A 19,915-nucleotide genomic window follows, 5' to 3' on the forward strand; every position below is an offset into this window, starting at 1 on the left:
GGTGGTCTGGAATTAGATAGTGGTGATGCTTGTACAACATTGTGAATATACTAAAAGCCAATGAATTGTGTAATTTAAAATGGTGAATTTTATGTTATATTAATTTTACCTAAATGCAAAAACATTTAAATGCTTTCATGAATATCACAATAGAAAAAAGTAAGCATTATAATATCTCATTAACTATGTTTTTGGAGATATAACAAACTGCAGTCATCTTTGAAGAAAATTTTTATTAAGATGAATCCAGTAAAATTTTGTGGATACACATAATCAGAACCGCCCTTCTGAAATAGACATTTGCATTTCTTTTAAAAATGGAATTGCAATTTTATTTTTTTCCCAAACTAGTAATAAAGTTATATTTGGGAAAGATAATTCTAACTCTTAGCATTACATGAAAATAGTTCACCTTCTTTATAAAAGCATCCTAGAGAACCACAAGAACGTTTGAAGAAACTTTTTTTGGATCTTTCCACTTAATGAAATTGTCACATATATAGGAGTAAAATTAATTTCAAAATTTAATACATAACTTAAAAAGTTGAAAGTGTATTTTTTCTATATATTCTACTATTACAATCACAAAGTTTATAGATAAAGGTTTCATGTTAGGAACTTTGTGGCTAATGATCAGTATGAAGATGTTCTGAAATTCAGTTGATACTAAGGAAAAGCTGCAGTTATAAAATATTTGATAAAAATATTCATCTCTATTAACATTACAACATGGAGGTACACATTACCAAATTATTGAAACTATATAGGGCAGCTTTAAATAATACTCTGAGACTCTTCTTTTTTTCCATCTCCTTTTTTGACCTCTTCTTTTTCGGCTACTTCTTTTTCAACTTCAGCCTTGTTTTTATCTTCTTTCCCATCTCTTCCATCTTTCCTATCTCCTTTTTCATTTTTTTCTTTTCCATCTTCTTCCTGTTTTCCATCTTTGCCCTCTTTTTCATCTTCTTTCTCTTTCCCATCTTCCTCTTCATTTCCATCTTCATCTTTTTCCTCTTTTCCATGTTCCTCCCCTTTTCCATGTTTCTCCTCTTTTCCATCCTCATCCTCTTTTTCATCTTCACCCTCTTTCCCATCTTCATCCTCTTTTCTGTCTTCTCCCTGTTCTTCATCTTCTTTATCTTTTTCACCTTCAGATTCACTGCCATCTTCTCTTTCCCCCTTTCCGTCTTCACCCTGTTTTTCATCTTTCTTCTTTTGGTCTTCTTCCTCTTTGTCAACTCTTTTCCCTTTTACATCTTCACCCTCTTTTTCATCTCCATTCTCTTTTTGGTCTTCTTCCTCTTTTCCATCTTCTTTCTTTTTTCCATCTTCATCATCTTTTCCATCTTTGTCCTCTTTTGCATCTTCTCCTTTCTCTTCTTCCTTGATTTGATCTTCTCCATCTCCTTTCTGATCTTTTTCATTTTTTCCTTCTGCTGCGACTGTTTTTGTCTTTTTTCCTCCTTCTTCTTCAATATCTTCAATTTTTTCTTCTTTTACTTCCTCACGTTCTTTTTCAGGAGCTGGTGCCTATACGTATAGAGAAAAAAACAAGATTGTATTTGTAAATTTAGAATTGTTTCCCCTAAATATTTAGACAGGATTACATCTGTTTTATAGAAATAATAATACTTCCTTTACAAAAAAGTGATTTTCCCATGGAAAAGGCCTACTAAATATCACATCACAAGGAAAAATAATTCTAAGAAATAGGATTAATTAATAACTTCACACAAATATACAAATAGATATTTGGAACAATAAATTCAGGAAAACTTATTCATATAACTTCCATTATAAATATGAAGAAATAGAGTAAATACAGAAAAATGACATATATTTTATATCAGCAATTCTCAATGAGTGGCATGCATGTAAACAAAAATACATTCCTTGAAGAAATAATATATTATGTTTCTATAATGGTGAAATTTAGGTTTCCTTTGTAAAAAGCTACTTGAAAAGTATTTTGCCGTTTGTCACAGGATCACTTACAAAAGATTTTCCCTATATGCACAGGTTTGGTTTGTAGATTTCGCACTACATCCCATTTTCAGTGTTTTACTATAATACCTAAAAAAATGTGGTATGCATTAAATATGCAAAGCAATAACTATTAGAAACATTTACATAATGAGTTCTTTTGCAATCTTTAGGGCAGAGAAAAATATGATCTGGAAAAGGGATTACAAATAATCCATGTACTGACAAAGGAAATAGAAAATTAAATCTGTATTTAATAAGAGTCATTATATTAGTAGTATATCATGATCACTGGCATTGTTTTCTTAATAGCAATGCTAAGCCACTGCTCCCACTACCCATACATGTAAATCTCATATTTAAAGTTTCTTTATTCTCCCCTCACTTACATTATACTATATGCTACAGACTGAATGCTTGTGTACCCCAAAATTCATCTAATGCAACCTAATTCCCCATGTGATGGTATTTGGAAGTAGGTCTTATGGGAGGTGATTAAGTTATGAGGGTAGAGCCCTTATGAACGTGATTAGTGTCCTTATAAAAGAGGCTCCAGAGAGCTCTCTGGCCCCTTTCATCATGACAGGAGAGAAGAGTGTCATCTATAAATCAGGAAGCAGGTCCTCACCAAACACCAAAAATGCTGTTACCTTGATTTTGAACTTCCCAGCTTCCAGACTGTGAGAAATACTTTCTGTTGTTTATAAACCACCCAGTGTGTGGTATTTTGTTATAGCAGCCTGAATGGTCTAAGGCATTATAGACTGCCTCATTTAATGTTTTTCAACTTTTGAACTACAAGGCAAATAAGATTTCTTTCAGTTGCACCCATTATTAAACTTTCAAATAGACAAATCTGTTAGCATTGTAAGATACCTCTATAATTGTGGCTTCTCCATTTTCAGCATTTTCATTGTATTCTTTAACAACTTCTTCTTGCGTGGTTTCAACTATGGTTTTGGTACTTGTATCTGTGGTTTTTTCCATCATATCAGTTTTTGTTTTCATTTTCTGTCCAGCAGCACAAAATAATAAAAATAAATATAGCAATTTAACTGGTTATTGATTAAACAGCCCCAGTTGTAATAATTTATGAAAAAAAAAACCTATGAAATACCTGTATAAACTTTAAATTGACAAAATTATCACTTGACATCTTCAGTTTCATTATAAACTGAAGCAGTATTAAAAATAAATAATGTCTATGAGTTTCTGTTTCTCATTTGTTTGTCTCACCCCAATAAATTTAATAAATAAATAAATAAATAAATAAATAAATAACGTTCCTCTGATATAAATCAAAGAAATTTTCTTTTAGATGAGAAGCAACAAGTTAAAATGCCGCTCAGGGTCAATTGCCAGCATCAGGTTAGACTTTGATAAATTACCTTTCTTTGACTAGAGAAGCCAGTTTATCTCTGTCATGTCTAATAATTAGCAGCAAGGTTTTGCTGATTACAAAGCCTTCACATTGGTAATAATTAAGAGAAATACTAGTGAGATTATCAATTTAGATATACTTGAAAGAGAATACATAGGTGATTCAATCTTTGTGTCTACAAGTTTTGGGATGACCTGAATCATGATTGTTTTACCAAGAAAACTCTTTGCCTAAGTATGTATGTAATGTACTGGGTTAAGGGGCCAGAAAAATCTGTGTTTAAATTCAGGATCTGCTACTTATTTGATGTAAGGAGCAAATGATAAAATATATGTGAAATTAGTTTAGAAACTGTGAAATGCAATATAGATATGTCTTTACTCTTTTAACACATGAGAAACTGAGAGCCAAGGAGGGTAAAGTATTTTAAAGTACATGATTATATAGTATCTGTTTTATTCTAGCAATATCTTCTATTTTTAAAGGAAATAGACAGTGTTTACTATCTTCATAACCTATAAATTGAGTACCTAATTTTCTACAATAGTAACCTTGAAATGTGAAACAGAGAAAAAAAAAGAAACTTTCTCTTTTGTTGTTACTTACTATTATTACTAAAACTTCTCTTGCCCTAGTTTTAGCAATATCTTTTAGTCAAGGATTTTACAAATATGACTATAATTTACAGTTTCTTCAACCACAAAATGATGGATTTAGATGACTCTAATGTTCCTCATAGCTTTAAACTTTTGATTTTAAGATTTTAAACAATCCTTAAAACATCAATCATACCTCAGTTAAAGCAGTTGAAAGAAAGAAATGAAACTGAATTATTGTCACACATTTACACATAAGTAAATACAAATGCAGGAGGAAAAGTGAACTTAATATTGAGGCTATTCTATTTCTAATGTCTTTAGCCATAACACCAGAGCATAGAAGCCTACATATAATTAACTGTGTCCATTTAACAATAATGTACGTGAGCAAGTTCCTCCAAGATGGCAGAGGAGATAAACACTGTGCTTTCCTCCTCCCACGACCATCTCAAAATTGTAGCTAAACTACAGAACAACTATTGAGAGTTGCCTGAAGGCTAGCAGAAAAGAAATCCTATTACTAAAAATATACAGAAGCAGCCATGTTGAGACTGGTAGGGGGGGCAGAGATGCAGAACCAAATGGTCCCACACCCACGTGTGGCAGTTAAAAATCAGGAGGGATATCTCAGCTGGGGAGGTTCCCACTGGGAAGCAAGGAGTCCCAGCCCCACACAAGGCTCCCAAGTCCAGAGTTCCAGTGTCTGCCAGGATGAGAAGTCCCCATAACTTCTAGCTGTGAAAACCAGTGCAGATTGTGGTTGAGTGAGATGGAGGGCTGCTGGAGTCCCAGGCATTCCCATTAAAGGGCCCAGGCAGGGACTTACTCACTGAAAGACTCATTTTCTGTGAGCTCCAGTGTTGAGGCAGCAATTCAAAAGGTGCCAGGGACATTTGGTGAGGAACTGAATTATCCAGCTTCAGGCCGAGAGCTGGAGGGACAGCTTTCTCCCAGACAGAAGTGCTAGAAGGTACCATTGTTCCTATGTCAAGCCTTCCCCTCACTCAGTGTGCAGAGGCAGGTGGCTGCCATATGCAAGTCTCCATCAACCTGGCTAACACAGTTTGTCCTGCCCTGGTGATACCATGAGACCCCACCCACCCAACTTTGGGGCCCACCCAAGCCACTTCAAGTTGCTTTTCCATACAGCCTATCTTGGCTCATGCTGTGGACTTTCCTAAAATCTCTCCAAAGTTCACAAACCCCAAACAAGCAGTATCTGGCCTCGGTGTGTCCCGTTACCACTTGCTAAGATGCCCCAAGCTTGGCACTAGTGGCAGCTGACCATGTTTTACAGCTTGAACTCCCCCATGTACCTCCAAGCCAGCCCAAGTGGAAACCATTTGCAGATCACTTTGTAGTTCATACCAAGTGACCCTGGGCAGGGCACAGGCAGCAGCTGTCATGGGCCTACAACAGAGACCAACCAAAAGGCACCAGAACAAACATACCTCATGGCCAATTTCAGACCACACCAGAGTACCACTCAACCTCCTCCAAAAATGACACATCCAAAGGGCAAACTGGGTAGGCACCAGAGCCCTACTAAAGTGAATCTTGCTCTGTAGGGTCAGCTCCTACACAACGGCTCCTCCACTGTAGTCATGGCCAGTCCTCACAACCCATCGCCTGAGAATCAATCCCTCCCACTGATGTGCAAACAGCAACCAAGGCTCAACTACAAGAGGAGGGCACACACAACCCACAACCCACAAAAGGGACACACCTGGAGCACCCAGCTCAGGTGATGAGGCAGACTGAACCCTTGGGTCACACATGACATCTACTACTTAAGGACACTGTACTAAGACAGGGAGACATAGAAGCTGTCCCTAATACATAGAAACAAACACAGGGAGGAATCCAAAATGGGGAGACACAAAAACATGTCCCAAATAAGAGAACAAAGCTCCATAAAAAGAACTAAATAAAATGGAGACAAGCAATCTACCAGATGCAGGGTTCCAAACACTGGTTATAAGGATGCACGATGATCTCAGGGAGAACATCAACAGACGAATAGGAAACATAAAAATGGAGCTAGAAAACAAAACAAAAGTAAGAAATAAGAACACAATAACTGAAATAAAGACTACATTAGAAGGAATCAACAGTAGATTAGATGAAGCAGAGAATCAGATCAGTGATTTAGAAGAGAAGGGAGCAGAAAACACATAATCAGAACAGCACAAAGAATACAGCATCCAAAAAAGTGAGAATAGTTTAAGGCACCTCTGGGACATCACCAAGTGCACCAACATTCACATCATAGGAGTACCAGAAGGACAAGAGAATTGGATGAAATTGCAAACCTGAAGAGCAAAGAATTGAAGACCTATTTGAAGAAATACTGGTGGAAAACTTCACTACCCTGACAAATGAAAGAGACATACAAGCCCAGGAATGGCAGAGTCCCAAACAAGATGAACCCAAACAGGTCTACAACAAGACACATTATAACTAAAATGCCAAAGTTTAAAGACAAAGAGAGAATCTTAAAAGCAGCAAGAGAAAAGCAGTTAGTTACCTACAAGGGAGATCTCATAACCCTGTCAGCTGATTTCTCAACAGAAACTGTAGGCCAGAAGGGATTGGCAGGAAACATTCAAAGTGATAAAAAGCAAGGACTTAACAACCAAGGTTACTCAACTCAGCAAAGCTATCATTTAGAATCGAAGGACAGATAAAGAGCTCCCAGACAAGAAAAAGGCTGAAGAAGTTCATCATCACCAAACCAGTATTACAAGGAATCTTAGAGGGACTTAAGATGGAAAATATATTAAAAATATGAATAATAAAATTGCAATAACTACATATCTATCAACAAAAACACTTTCAATGTAAATGGATTAATTTGCTCAAATCAAAAGATAGGGTGTTAAATGCATAAGAAAACAAGACCCTTACACATGCTGCCTAGAAGAGACTCACTTCAGATTGAAAGACACACACAGAATGAAAGGGATGGAAAAACGATATTTCAGGAAAATGAAAATGAAAAAATAAGATCTGGGGTAGCTTATACTAGAAAATAGACTTTAAAACAAAGGCTATAACAAAGGACAAAGAAAGACTCAGTAATCCCACCTCTGGTTATTTATCTGAAGAAACCCAAAACACTACTTGAAGGGGACGTGTGCATCCAGATGTTCATTGTAGCATTGTGTATAATGGCCAAGATGTGGAGACAGTCTTGGTTTCTGTCGATGGATGAATGGATAAAGAGGAGGTGGTACATATATACAATGGAATATTGCTCTGCCATGGAAGGGAATGGGTGCTTGCCATCTGCGGAGGCATGGATGGACATCTAGGGTATTGTGCTAAATGGAGTATGTCAAACAAAGACAGATTGAATGTGATTTTGGTTACATGTGGAATCTAAAGAACAACATAAACAAATAAAACAGAAAGAAACTCATAGATACAGAGAACGTACTGATGATTGCTAGATGGGAGGGGGATTGGGCGGGTGGGTGAAAAAGGAGAACAGATTAAGAAGTACAAATTTGTTGTTACAAAGTAGTCATGGGGATTTAGGGTATAGCATAAGAAATATAGTAAAAAATATTGTAATAATTATGTATGGTGTCAGAGGAGTACTAGATTTGTTGGGATGATAAATGGGAGGGGGTTGGGAACAGGGTGAAAAAGGTGAATGGATTAAGAAGTACAAATTGGTAGTTACAAAATAGTCATGGGGATGTAAAGTAAAGCATAGGGAATGTAGTCAATGATATGGTAATAACTATATAGTGACAGATAGGTACTAGACTAATCAAGGGGATCACTTCTTAAATTACATAAATGTTTAACCACTATGCTGTACACCTGAAATTAATATAAAATAATATTGATGTCAACTGTAATTGAAAAATTTAAAAAGGGAGGTTCAAATTTCTAGGTATGAAACAAGTAAGTCATGGGGATGTAATGTACAGCATAGGAAATACAGTCAATAATATTGTAATAATGTGTTATGTTGTCAGATGATTGCTGGACTTATCATGGCAATCACTTCTTTAGATACATGAATATTGAGTAACTTTGGTGTACACCTGAAACTAATATAATATTGTATGTTAGCTATATTTTAATAAAAATCTTAAAAAATAATACATTAAAGGGAATCAACAGTAGCTTAGATGAAGCAGAGAATCTAATCATGATTTGGATGATAAGGTAGCACAAAACAACCAATCAGAACAGAAAAAGAAAAAAGAATCCAAAATAAATGAGGATAGTTTAAGGGGCCTGTGGAACAACATCAAGCATACCAACATTTGCATCACTGGGGTGCCACAAGGACAAGAAAGAGAGCAAGGAATTGAAAACCTATTTAAAGAAATAGTGATGGAAAACTTCCCTAACCTGGCTCAGGAAAGAGACATACAAGCCTACGAAGCACTGAGAGTCCCAAACAATATGAACCCAAACAGGCCTACACCAAGACACATCATAATTAAAATGTCAAAGGTTAAAGACAAAGAGATAATCTTAAAAGCAGCAATGGAAAGGCAGTTAGTTACCTACAAGGGAGCTCCCATAAGAATATCACCTGATTTATTAACAGAAACTTTGCAGGCCAAAAGGTATTAGTACGGAATATTCAGTGATGAAAAGCAAGGACCTAAAACCAAGACTACTGTACCCGGCATAGCTATCATTTAGAATGGAAGGACAGATGAAAACTTCTTAGACAACAAAAAGCTAAAGGAGTTCATCACCACCAAACCAGTATTAGAAGAAATGTTGAAGGGACTTCTTGAAGTATAAAAAAGATAAAAAATATGAATAATAAAATGGTAGTAACTACATATCTCTCAACAATTACTTTAAATGTAAAAGGATTAAATTTTCCAATCAAAAGACATAGGGTGGCTGAATGGATAAGAAAACAAGATCCTTAAATACACTGCCTAGAAGAGACTCGCTTCAGACTGAAAGACACACAGAGTGCAAGTAAAGGGATGGAAAAAGATATTCCTGAAAATGAAATAAAAAAAAAATTGGGGGTAGCAATACTTATATCACACAAAATAGACTTTAAAACAAAGGCTGTAACAAGAGACCAGGTAATCCCACTTGTGGTATTTTTCTGAAGAAGCCAAAACACTACTTCAAAGGGACATGTATATCCATATATTCACTGAAGCATTATTTACAATAGCCGAGATACGGAGGTAACCTGGGTGTCCATCAATGGTGAATGGATAAAGAAAAGGTAGTGCATATATACAATGGAATATTACTCAGCCGTAAAAAAGAATGAAATCTTGCTATCTGTGACAACATGGGTGGACCTAGAGGGTATGGTGCTGAGTAGAGTAAGTCAGACAGAAAAAGACAAATGCCATATGATTCACTTATATGTGGAATCTAGAGAATCTAATGAACAAACAAGAGACAGGTGATAGGAATGGCGGCAGCCAGGTGGTCTTCTTGAGTTCTCCTCCTGAACTTACCACAAATTGAACATCTATAACCCATCAAAGGACTCTCTGCTCATCACACAGAACAGCTAAGAGACTCGTACGAGGATTACTTGCAGGTGGGCAAATTGGGCGAGCAGGGGAAGAGGGAAGGGAGCAGAGTGGAGACTCAGGCTTCGGCTGCAGAGACGCAGGGGATTCCAGGACAGAACAGAGAACACAAAAGCCAGGAGGTGGGCTCTGTCTCACAGTTGATCTCTCCCGCCGAGAGAGCACGATATCCAGCGTTTGAGGCAGTAACCTCCAGCTGGGCCCTAGGTCGGACAAAGAACATAAACACCATACCTGGGCCCCTTCCCCCCACTCTTCCAATGCTACCCCCACCCTTCCAGAGACTCAAGCTGGCACCTGAACTGAGGAGTAGTGTCAGATCACAGAGGAGCCTTAGTGCTCAGGATCGGGGAAGACCCAGCTTGCAGCTGTGACCCAGGGAAGAGGCTGGGAAGAGTGTGATACTGCTGGACTGGGAGAGAGAAAACTCATCCATCCCCGGTCCCCACCTTTTCTGGCTTGCCTAGGGCAGGGCAATTACAACTGCAGAGACACTCCCAGGGGTCAGCAGTAGGCAACAGATGCAGCTCTGGGCTTTCACCAGCTCCGAAATCTCCCACCCTCCACACACACACACACACACACTCACACACACACACACACACACGGAAGAAGTCCCCTAAGATTCAGGAGACCTACGCACAGGGCTGGCTGGGTTACTCTCAGTGCACATATGTGCAGGCAAGAGCAGAAACTGCACTGATTTTCTAAAAAGTACCATCCAGACCCCATAGCCCCACTCATCTAAAACTGCAGTCCCAGGGTCACTCTGGACACCAGGTGGCCAGCTCTGCATGCACAAGACACAGAGGACTCTTTGGTACAGCAGAGGATAACCTGGAGATTACTTGTTGGGCTTAAGCCAACACTGGCCCTGCTTTTTCTGTTTTGTTTTGGTTTTTGTATTTTTGATAATTTTGCCTGGGTTGAGTGTGGGTTATCAGTTGTTTTTACATGTGAGTGTATTTGGTTTTTACTTTGTTGTTGTTCTTCTGCTTGGTGATTTGCTTTGTTCTGAAATTACCGTACACCAGGGCCCAGCTCAAGAGGCATAAGATTCAACACACCCAGAAGCCAACTCCAGACCAAACCAGAGTATTACCAGGTTTGACCTACAGGGGCACACACAGAGGGAATTCTCCACAGAAACAAGAGGCCATAGGGGCCAAACTTCATTTGAGTGGTCAACCCTCACGCAGCAGAACATCCACTGTGGGCAGAGCCAAGTCACACAACTAGTCAGCCTAGGAGTCAATCCCACCTACAGAAAAGCCAAAAGCAATTAAAGATCAACTTTAACAGGACAATATACACAACACAAGAGTCACCTTTGGAGCACATGCACAGGAGAAGAAGGAAGTGGTGCAAGTCAAATATAAAGGACACACTACATAAGATAACCCAGCAAAAACCAAGAACCCAAGGGGATCTACCTAATTCGAAGCAAACACAGAGAGTCATCCAGAATGGGGAAACAAAGAAACATATCCCAAATAAAAGAACAGAAGAAACCGCCAGAAATGGAACCAAATGAAACAGAGGTAACCAACCTATCAGACACTGATGATAAGAATATTTAAGGAGCTTAGTGACAACATAAAGAAGGATAGAGAAATCACAATGAACAACCAATTAGAACTAAAGAATACAAAAACTGAAAGAAAGAACACATATGAAGGAATTACCAGCAGGTTAGATGAAGCAGAAGATCAACTCAGCGACTTAGAAGACAAGTTAGCAGAGATCACCCAAATGGAACAACAAAATGAAAAAAGAATATAAAGCAATGAAAATAGTTCAAGAGTACTCTGGTATAACATCAAGTTCAACAACATGCACATCACAGGAATAACAGAAGCTGAAGAGAAGAAGCAAGGGATCGAGAATATATTTGAATAATGTCAGAAAACTTCCCTAACCTGGGGAAGGAAATCGACATACAAGCCTAGGAGTGTAGAGAGTTCCAACCAGGATAAACCCAAACAGGTTCACACCAAGTCACATAAAGACAAAGAGAGAATCCTAAAAGCAGCAAGAGAAAGACAGCGGGTTACATGCAAGGGAACTCCTATAAGACTATCAAATGACTTTTCTACAGAAACATTGAAGGCCAGGAGGGAGTGGCAGGAGGTACTCAAAGTGATGGAAAACAAAGGACTACAACCTAGATTGCTTTATCCAGCAAGATTATCATTTAAAATTGATGGAGAGATAAAGAGCTTCCCAGAAAAGAATAAGCTAAAGGAATTTATTACCACAAAGCCAGCATTGCAGGAAATATTAAAAGGGCTTCTGTACACAGAAGAAAGATGAAAACAATATAACTATAAATTAAAAAATGGCAATAACTATGTACCTATCAATGATCACTTTAAATGTAAATGGATTAAATGCTCCAATCAAAAGACATAGGACAGCTGAGTGGATAAGAAAGCAAGACCCTTGTATATGCTGTATACAAGAAACTCACCTCAGATCAAAAGACTCCCACAGGCTGAGGGTCAAGGGTTGGAGTAAGACATTTCATGCAAATGGAAATGAGGAAAAAGCTGGAGTTGCAATACTTATGTCTGACAAAATAGACTTAAAAATGAAGAATATATTAAAAGACAAAGATGGACACTATATAATAAAGGAATCGATCCAACAACAGGACAACTCTAGTAACATCTATGCACCCAACATAGGAGCACCTAAATATATAAAACAGATATTGACTGACATAAAGACAGAGATTAACAGTAATACTATCATAGTAAGGGACTTCAACACACCTCTGAAAACAAGGGACAGGTCTTCCAGACAGAAATCAATATGGAAACAATGGCCTTATATGACACATTGGACCACTTGGATTTAATAGACATTTTCAGAGCATTTCACCACAAAGATGCAGAATACACATTCTTCTGAAGTGCACATGGAACATTTTCAAGATAGACCAAATGTTAGGCCACAAATCAAGTCTTAATAAGTTTAAGAAAATTGAAATCATACCAGTTGTCTTCTCTGACCACAGTGCTATGAAATTAGAAATCAACTACAGGAAAAAAAAACTGGAAGACACAAATTCATAGAGGCTAAATAACATGTTACTAAATAATGAACGGGTCAACCATAAGACCAAGTAAGAAATCAAAAATATCTTGAGACAAACGAAAAGGAAAACACGATGACCCAAAATCCATGGGATGCAGTAAAAGCAGTCCAAAGAGGGAAATTCATAGCATTGTAGGCCTAAGCAGAGAAACAATAAAAGTCACTCACTAATCAACAGTTTATCTTCACACTTAAGGGATCTGGAAAAAGAACAGCAAAATAAGCCCAAAGGAAGTACAGGAAAGAGATAATAAAGATCAGAGTGGAAATAGTGAAATAGAGACCAGAAAAATGATACAAAAGACCAATGAATCCAAGAGTTGGTTTTCAGAGAAGATAAACAAAATCGACAAACCTTTAGCCAGACTCACACACAAAAAAAGAGAGAGGACCCAACTTAACAAAATCAGAAATGAAAGAGAAGAAGTGACAAGAGACACCACAGAAATCCAGAAAATTTTAAGAAATTACTATGAGAAACTATATGCCAACAAATTAGACAACCTGGAAGAAATGGACAATTTTCTAGAAGCATACAACCTCCCACGGCTAACTCAACAAGAAACGGAAAACCTGAATAGACTGATTACCACCAGGGAAATTGAACCAGTAATCAACAATCTCCCAACAAACAAAAGCCCTGGACCAGATGGCTTTACAGGTGAATTTTACAAAACATTCAAAAAGAATTACCACCTATTCTCCTCAAGCTACTCCAAAAAATCCGGAACGAGGAAAGGCTCCCAAACACTTTTTACGAGGCCACTATCACCCTGATCCCAAAATTAGACAAGGACACTACAAAAAAAGAACACTCTAGGCCGATATCTCTAATGAATATAGATGCCAATATCCTCAAAAAATATTAGCAAACAGAATTCAGCAATGCATTAAAAAGATCATACAGCATGATCAAGTGGGATTCATTCCTGGTATACAAGGGTGGTTCAACATCCACAAATCAATTAATGTGATACACCACATTAAAAAAATGAAAAATAAAAATCATATGCTCATATCAATAGATGCAGAAAAAGCATTTGACAAAATCCAGCAGCCATTTATGATAAAAACCCTTAAGAAAGTGAGAATAGAGGGACCATATCTCAACATAATAAAGGCCACATATGATAAACCCACAGCTAACATCATACTCAATGGGGAAAAGCTAAACCCATTCCCCTTAAGATCAGAAACAAGGCAAGGTTGCCCACTTTCTCCACTTCTATTCAACATGGTGCTGGAAGTTCTAGCCACAGCAATCAGACAAGAAAAAGAAATAAAAGGAACCCACATTGGTAAGGAGGAAGTAAAATTGTCATTATATGCAGACGACATGATACAATAGAGAGAGAACCCTGAAGACTCCACCAAAAAACTATTAGAACTGATGAATGAATATATTAAAGTAGCAGGATACAAAATTAATATATAGAATTCAGTTGAATTTGTATATACCAATAATAAAATATCAGAAGGAGACATTAAGAAAACAATCCCATTTATAATTGCTTCAAAGACTATAAAATACCTGGGGATAAATTCAACCAAAGAAGTAAAAGATCTGTACTCATAAAATTATAAGACACTGAAGAGAGAAATTAAAGAAGATACAAATAGATGGAAACACATACCATGCTGATGGATAGGAAGAATTAACATAGTTAAAATGTCCATACTGCCTAAGGCAATATACAGACTCAACGCAATTCCTATCAAACCACTAAGAACATTTTTCACAGAAATAGAAAATACAATCCTAAAATTTATATGGCCCTGGATAGCCTCGGCAATCTTGAGGAATAAGAACAAAGTGGGAGGTATAATGAATGATACCTGACATCAAACTCTACTGCAAGGCTACAGTAATCAAAACAGCATGGTACTGGCATAAAGACAGACACATAGATCAATGGAACAGAATAGAGACCCCAGAAATAAATCCATGTCTTTATGGTCGTTCAGTGTATAACAATGGAAGCAAGAACTTACAGTGGGGTAAAGACAGCCTATTCAATAAATGGTGCCGGGAAACCTGGACAGACACATGCAAAAAAAATGAAGCTAGACCACCTCCTTACACCATATACAACAATAAATTCAAAATGGATTAAAGACTTAAATGTAAGATCTGAAACCATAAAATTCCTAGAAGAAAATATAGCAAGAAAGTTAGACATTACCCCGAGTAAGAATTTTACTGATATATCCCCTCGGGCAAGGGAAGTAAGAGAAAAAATAAACATGTGGGATTACATCAAATGAAAAGTTTTTTTCACAGCAAAGAAACCAACAGTAAAACAAAAAGGCATCCTATTGAATGGGAGAAGATATTTGCCAATGATATATCCGATAAGGGGTTAATATCCCAAATTTATTAAAAAAACTCACTCAACTCAACTCCAAAAAGCAAACAACCCAATTAAAAAATGGGCAGAGGACAGGAAGAGACATTTTTTCTAAAAAGGACATACAGATGGCAAACAGACATATGAAAAAATGCTCAGCCTCACTAATCATTAGAGAAATGCAAATAAAAACCACAATGAGATACCACCTCAACCCAGTCAAAATGGCTATCATCAATAAATCAACAAACAAGTGCTGGCGAGGATGTGGAGAAAACGGAACCCTTGTGCACTGTTGGTGGGATTGCAGATTGGTGCAGCCATTGTGGGAAACAGTATGGAGGTATCTCAAATATCTGAAAATGGAAGTACCTTATGATTCAGCAATTCCACTCCTAGGTTTCTATCTGGAGAAATCCAAAACTCTAATTCAAAAAGATTTATGCACCCCTATGTTTATTGCAGCATTATACACAATAGCCAAGACATGGAAACAACCGAAATGCCCATTGGTAGATGACTAGATTAAGAAACTGTGGTACATTTATACAATGGAAATCTTACCACTTGCAACAATATGGATGGACCTAAAGAACATTATGTTAAATGAAATAAGTCAGACAGAAAAAGACAAATACCATACGATCTCACTTATATGTTGAATCTAAAGAAAAATAAATGAATGAACTAATCAGAAACAGTTTCAGAGACATAGAGGAAAAACTGAGGGTTGCTGGGTGGGATGGGGGGTGGGGATAAGAGGGAAGGTGAGGGGATTAGAAAGCACAGTTGGTAACCACAAGATTGCCACAGTGATATGAAAGTCAATTTGGGAATGTAATCAACAATGTTTTAAAGATTTTGTAGGGTATCTGATGGACACTTGTCTCATTAGGGAGACCACCTTAGGGATGATGTAGATGCCTGATCAGTGCACTGTACACCTGAAGCTGAAGCTGACCAATAATGAATGTGAACTATAATTTTATATATATATATATATATATATATATATATATATATATATATATATGTATATATGGTTACAAGAAGCAGAGTACAGCATTAGGAATAGATACAGTGGAAATGTAATGGCTGTGTGAAATGTCAGAGGGATAGTGGATGGGGGGAGGGGAGTTGTCACTGTGTGAGGGATGTAAATGATAAATGTCTAACTAGTACATTGTTTTGTGCACCTGAAACTAATAAAAATGTTTAAAACAAACAAACAAACAAAACAGGAACATGCTCATAGATACAAAGAGTATTTTGATGGTTACTGGATTGGGAGGTGGGGCTGGGAGGATGGGTAAAGGGGGGAGGGGATTAAGGGGTACAAACTAGTATAAACACAAAATAGTTACAGGGATGTAGAGTATGGCATGGGGAATATAGTTAGTATTGTAATTACTATGTATGGTGACAGATGAGCACTAGATTTATTGGGGTGATCACTTCGTAAGTTATATAAATGACTAATCACTGTGTTGTATACCTGAAACTAACATAATATGGTATGTCACCTGTAATTGAAAAATTGAAAAAAAAATGCATGTGAAAGCCCTCTGCAAACTGTAATGCTAGTTATTATTATTAAAAAGCATTACTTTGGTTACTACAATTACATGTTTTCTTTTCCCAGGAAGATGGGTATTGTTGAGTATATGATGTCAAAAACATTACATTTTACGAGTCTATTCAACTAAAAATTTGTTTTTGTCTCTTCGTAATGAAAATGCCAAAATACAGTGAACAAATAAATATCCCCTTCTCAAAGGGATTACGTGTGTCATAGAGTATAATGTAACATATTACTAACTGAACAGAAAATAAAAACAGCAAAATAATCAGCTGTGTGCTTTTACAAAACATTATTTCTGAAGAAAAGAATTTTCTCTCAATACTGCATTAATATTTACCCTTGTAGTTGATGTTCTTTTGGGCTTCAACTCTGGCATAATGGGCACAGGCATCTGCATCACAAAACAGAAGTCATGGGGGAAAAGGGAAGAAATCATAATTGAAGAAGGATCACTAACAATAAAATTCAAACTCTTAATTATGATGAATGGGTATAGTTCAAACTGAGCAGTAGAAAGAAAGCATTTCCTTGATGTTAAAGTTTTTCTCTTAAAATGTTAAAAATAAATCTTGTATTAAATATAGTATTGTCCAGGATTACCTGAATTTTAAAATGACAATTTTGCAATACAAGGGCAGCTTTTTAAAAAGGCTACTTACAGCAGACAGTCTGGCTGATCTTCTCTTTGGCTATAAGTGAAAAAACATTATCAGTTAAGAGAATTATGGATACATGAAACTAGAATTATTTATATTGTGGTGAAAATATTTAGTGTAGCATTACATAAATATTGTTATTAAAGAAGTAATTATGAACTAGATGATAAAATATCATAGTGGAAACATGTTTTGATTTTTCCCTCTTAGATTCTTCATACAGGTAAGAAAAACAAAATCCCAAATTAAACTTCAATTGCTAGGTTAAATGAACACAATGGCTAGTAACAAGCAGCATATTTAGAAATGAAAATATAGCCCTTTATTGTAGACTGACAAAGCAATTACTTTGCTTAAAAGGAAGAAACTCTCTCCATATCTTATCACAATAAGGTTCTAAATTTCAAGAAGATTGGAGTTTTCAATACCTATTACATTTCTGAGAGCTCACTGTCATACAGTATTGGTACTCATGGTAAAATATACTAACCAACATCTATTTTTCAGTTGCTTATGAGTCTCAAGTTTCCAAAACGAGTGTATTTTTTTCGGACAGATTTTAAAACTAAAGAAACTCACCTCCTGCCTCATGTCACCGTGACCTGCGGCCTACACAAAAGAGAAAAGCATACAGAAATAAGGTCATTGATATAAACATACAGACCAGAAAATACTGCTTATGGATTATAGTTGCAATATAACTGCTTATGACTTTTACCTGGATTCCCGTTCAAGTAGCTGTGTTCTTCCTAGTAGCAAGCTACATACTGCCGTCTACTAATGTGCAAATGTGCACCAAGATGCAAGTGCCTTCTCAAGACATAAGTTTACACAAATGATAGTTAATTTCACCCTTTTGTTTACATTGCATGCCCTAAAAACAACCCTTTTTAATTTTAATATCCACCTGCTATAGCCAGTGTTAAAGCCAAGGAAGTGTGGGGGCGGGCAGAATGAAGGCGAAGTTTCATGCAATTTCCCTGTTTTGTCTTATGTTTGACATGCAATTGTATTTATCTGACCCTATAAACTCTGGACTATCCTCCCCTCCAAGCTCTGCATACAAGAACTACAACCCCCACAATGCTTTGGAGGGGGGGGGACCTCTTTGTTACAACGTCAATGCGTTATTCTGAGGAACCAGCCGCGTTTTTAAAACTTCCCGCCACTACCTGCTACAAGGTTGCTGTCAGCTCTGTAAAATAGTAAGACCTATTTATTGCACAAGACTAGAAACGCGCAGTGGCGGGAATCTCAGGAAGGGGGATGGTGTTTAGAAACCACTGCTTTCCGTGTCAGCTCTCTATCCTGGGAATTATAAAACTGTTGCACGATTCATACCACAGCCCTAGAGCACCGGGGAATTTCGGTCTTATTCCTATGTTATAGAAATAGGGAAGGCGAATGGATAAACAGAAATATCAAAACATTCATAGATTGGCACAGCGTTTTACAATTTTATCAAGCATGAAACAACGTTCAATTTCACTGCTAAAGGACCCCCCCGCCTCCTTTCGCAAAACAAGCACCGAACGTGAATTTATTTCCCGTCCGTGAGGGGAGCCACGAATTTTGAAGTGAAGCTTTGCAGGATACCTGTAGCCCTTGAATAGTTCAGATCAATTCAGTATGTCTAAAGTGGCCAAATCCATGCTATCCCAACATCAATAATAGTTTACACCTTTAGACAAAGTTTGGAGAGCCCCAGGTCTCTCAACCCTAAAGTTGCTAATTACAGTGGTGAATCTTTCCCTTCTCTAGGACAGTTTGAAGTCTGCGCCGCCTAATGGCACAGGATTACCACTGCATAGCCATCTGGCATGACAAGAAGTGGAGGAGGGAAGGGGGAAAAAAGGAAAAAGAAAACGGGAAGAACAAAGGCAAATATGGGAGAAAGCCATGGCTTTCGTTCCCCCAAACGGGACGGTTCCCAGAGAAAAGCCGGAGGCTGAGGAGGAAACTGGTGCCTGGAAGTGTGGTTGGGAGAAGTGTTCTCCAATAGGGTAAGCGGAGGAAGGGGGGTGGGGTAGGAAGCGACAGCACAGCGCTATGGCTGTTTGTAATTCAGCATGGAGACACCTCTTAAGCGATTCTTTCCCTTAAACAAAACAAGTCAAAAGTGAACTACTAGTTGCATGGGAAACTATCCTAAACCTTACACCGACCGTCCTTTGCCATTCCCTCCCCTTCCACTCAATACATCTCAAAGTCGAACTAGAAGCCAAAATGCTTTTTTTTTTAAAAAAAAAAAAAAAAGAAAAATCTCTCCCGAATAGAAAATATGTATTTCAGTCGCTAATCCCCTTTCTATCTTCCCATTTCACTTACCTTTCTTTTGGGCATTGTTGCAGCTCTCTACAGGAGATCTTAACAGTCAGCAGAAAAAAAGCCAAAAGCAGTCTCTGCCCGTTCGGAGAGCAACTGAGTTTTCAATGAACTAATTGCAGCACGACCTGGACTCGCCTCCCCCGTCCAAAAAAAAAAAAAAAATCCTTCGTATTGGCAACATTAAACACACCAAGACGCAACCAAACTACGCGAATGGTTAGCTGGAGTGGGAGCCAGATTAGAGTGACAGGCTAGCAGGCCAATAAGAGGAGGTAACCAGCCTAGGGGGCGTGGCCAACGGACTTGCCCGAAGCTCCTGTCTACGGCAGGCTCCGACCGCTGATGGGGTGGAGGAGCACGCGGACTTTGTAGACGCAAAGTGCTCAAGCATAAGCC

The 19,915-nt window shown here is 37.6% G+C and overlaps 1 protein-coding gene across 2 annotated transcripts; it reads right to left on the bottom strand.

The window, feature by feature from the left end:
* Nucleotides 1-213: 213 nt before the first annotated feature.
* HMGN5 (high mobility group nucleosome binding domain 5) lies at nt 214-19,764 on the bottom strand. Of its 2 annotated transcripts, XM_074323730.1 has the most exons (6): nt 19,520-19,764; nt 17,771-17,800; nt 17,195-17,224; nt 16,873-16,926; nt 2,860-2,994; nt 214-1,530 (listed from the first exon to the last, which is right to left on the bottom strand). In XM_074323730.1, exons 1-6 carry the CDS (start codon nt 19,532-19,534, stop codon nt 775-777), a joined length of 1,020 nt encoding a protein of 339 aa, XP_074179831.1. In that variant the 5' UTR covers nt 19,535-19,764; the 3' UTR covers nt 214-774. The 2 variants fall into 2 exon arrangements, with proteins under 2 accessions (XP_074179831.1, XP_088651047.1); XM_088794921.1 differs by lacking the exon at nt 2,860-2,994 and having other exon boundaries at nt 642-1,530; nt 19,520-19,668.
* Nucleotides 19,765-19,915: the final 151 nt, after the last annotated feature.

This window comes from Rhinolophus sinicus, chromosome 18 (genome assembly GCF_057876585.1).
Source record: "Rhinolophus sinicus isolate RSI-liver-muscle chromosome 18, RSI-T2T, whole genome shotgun sequence".
Lineage (NCBI taxonomy): Eukaryota > Metazoa > Chordata > Mammalia > Chiroptera > Rhinolophidae > Rhinolophus > Rhinolophus sinicus.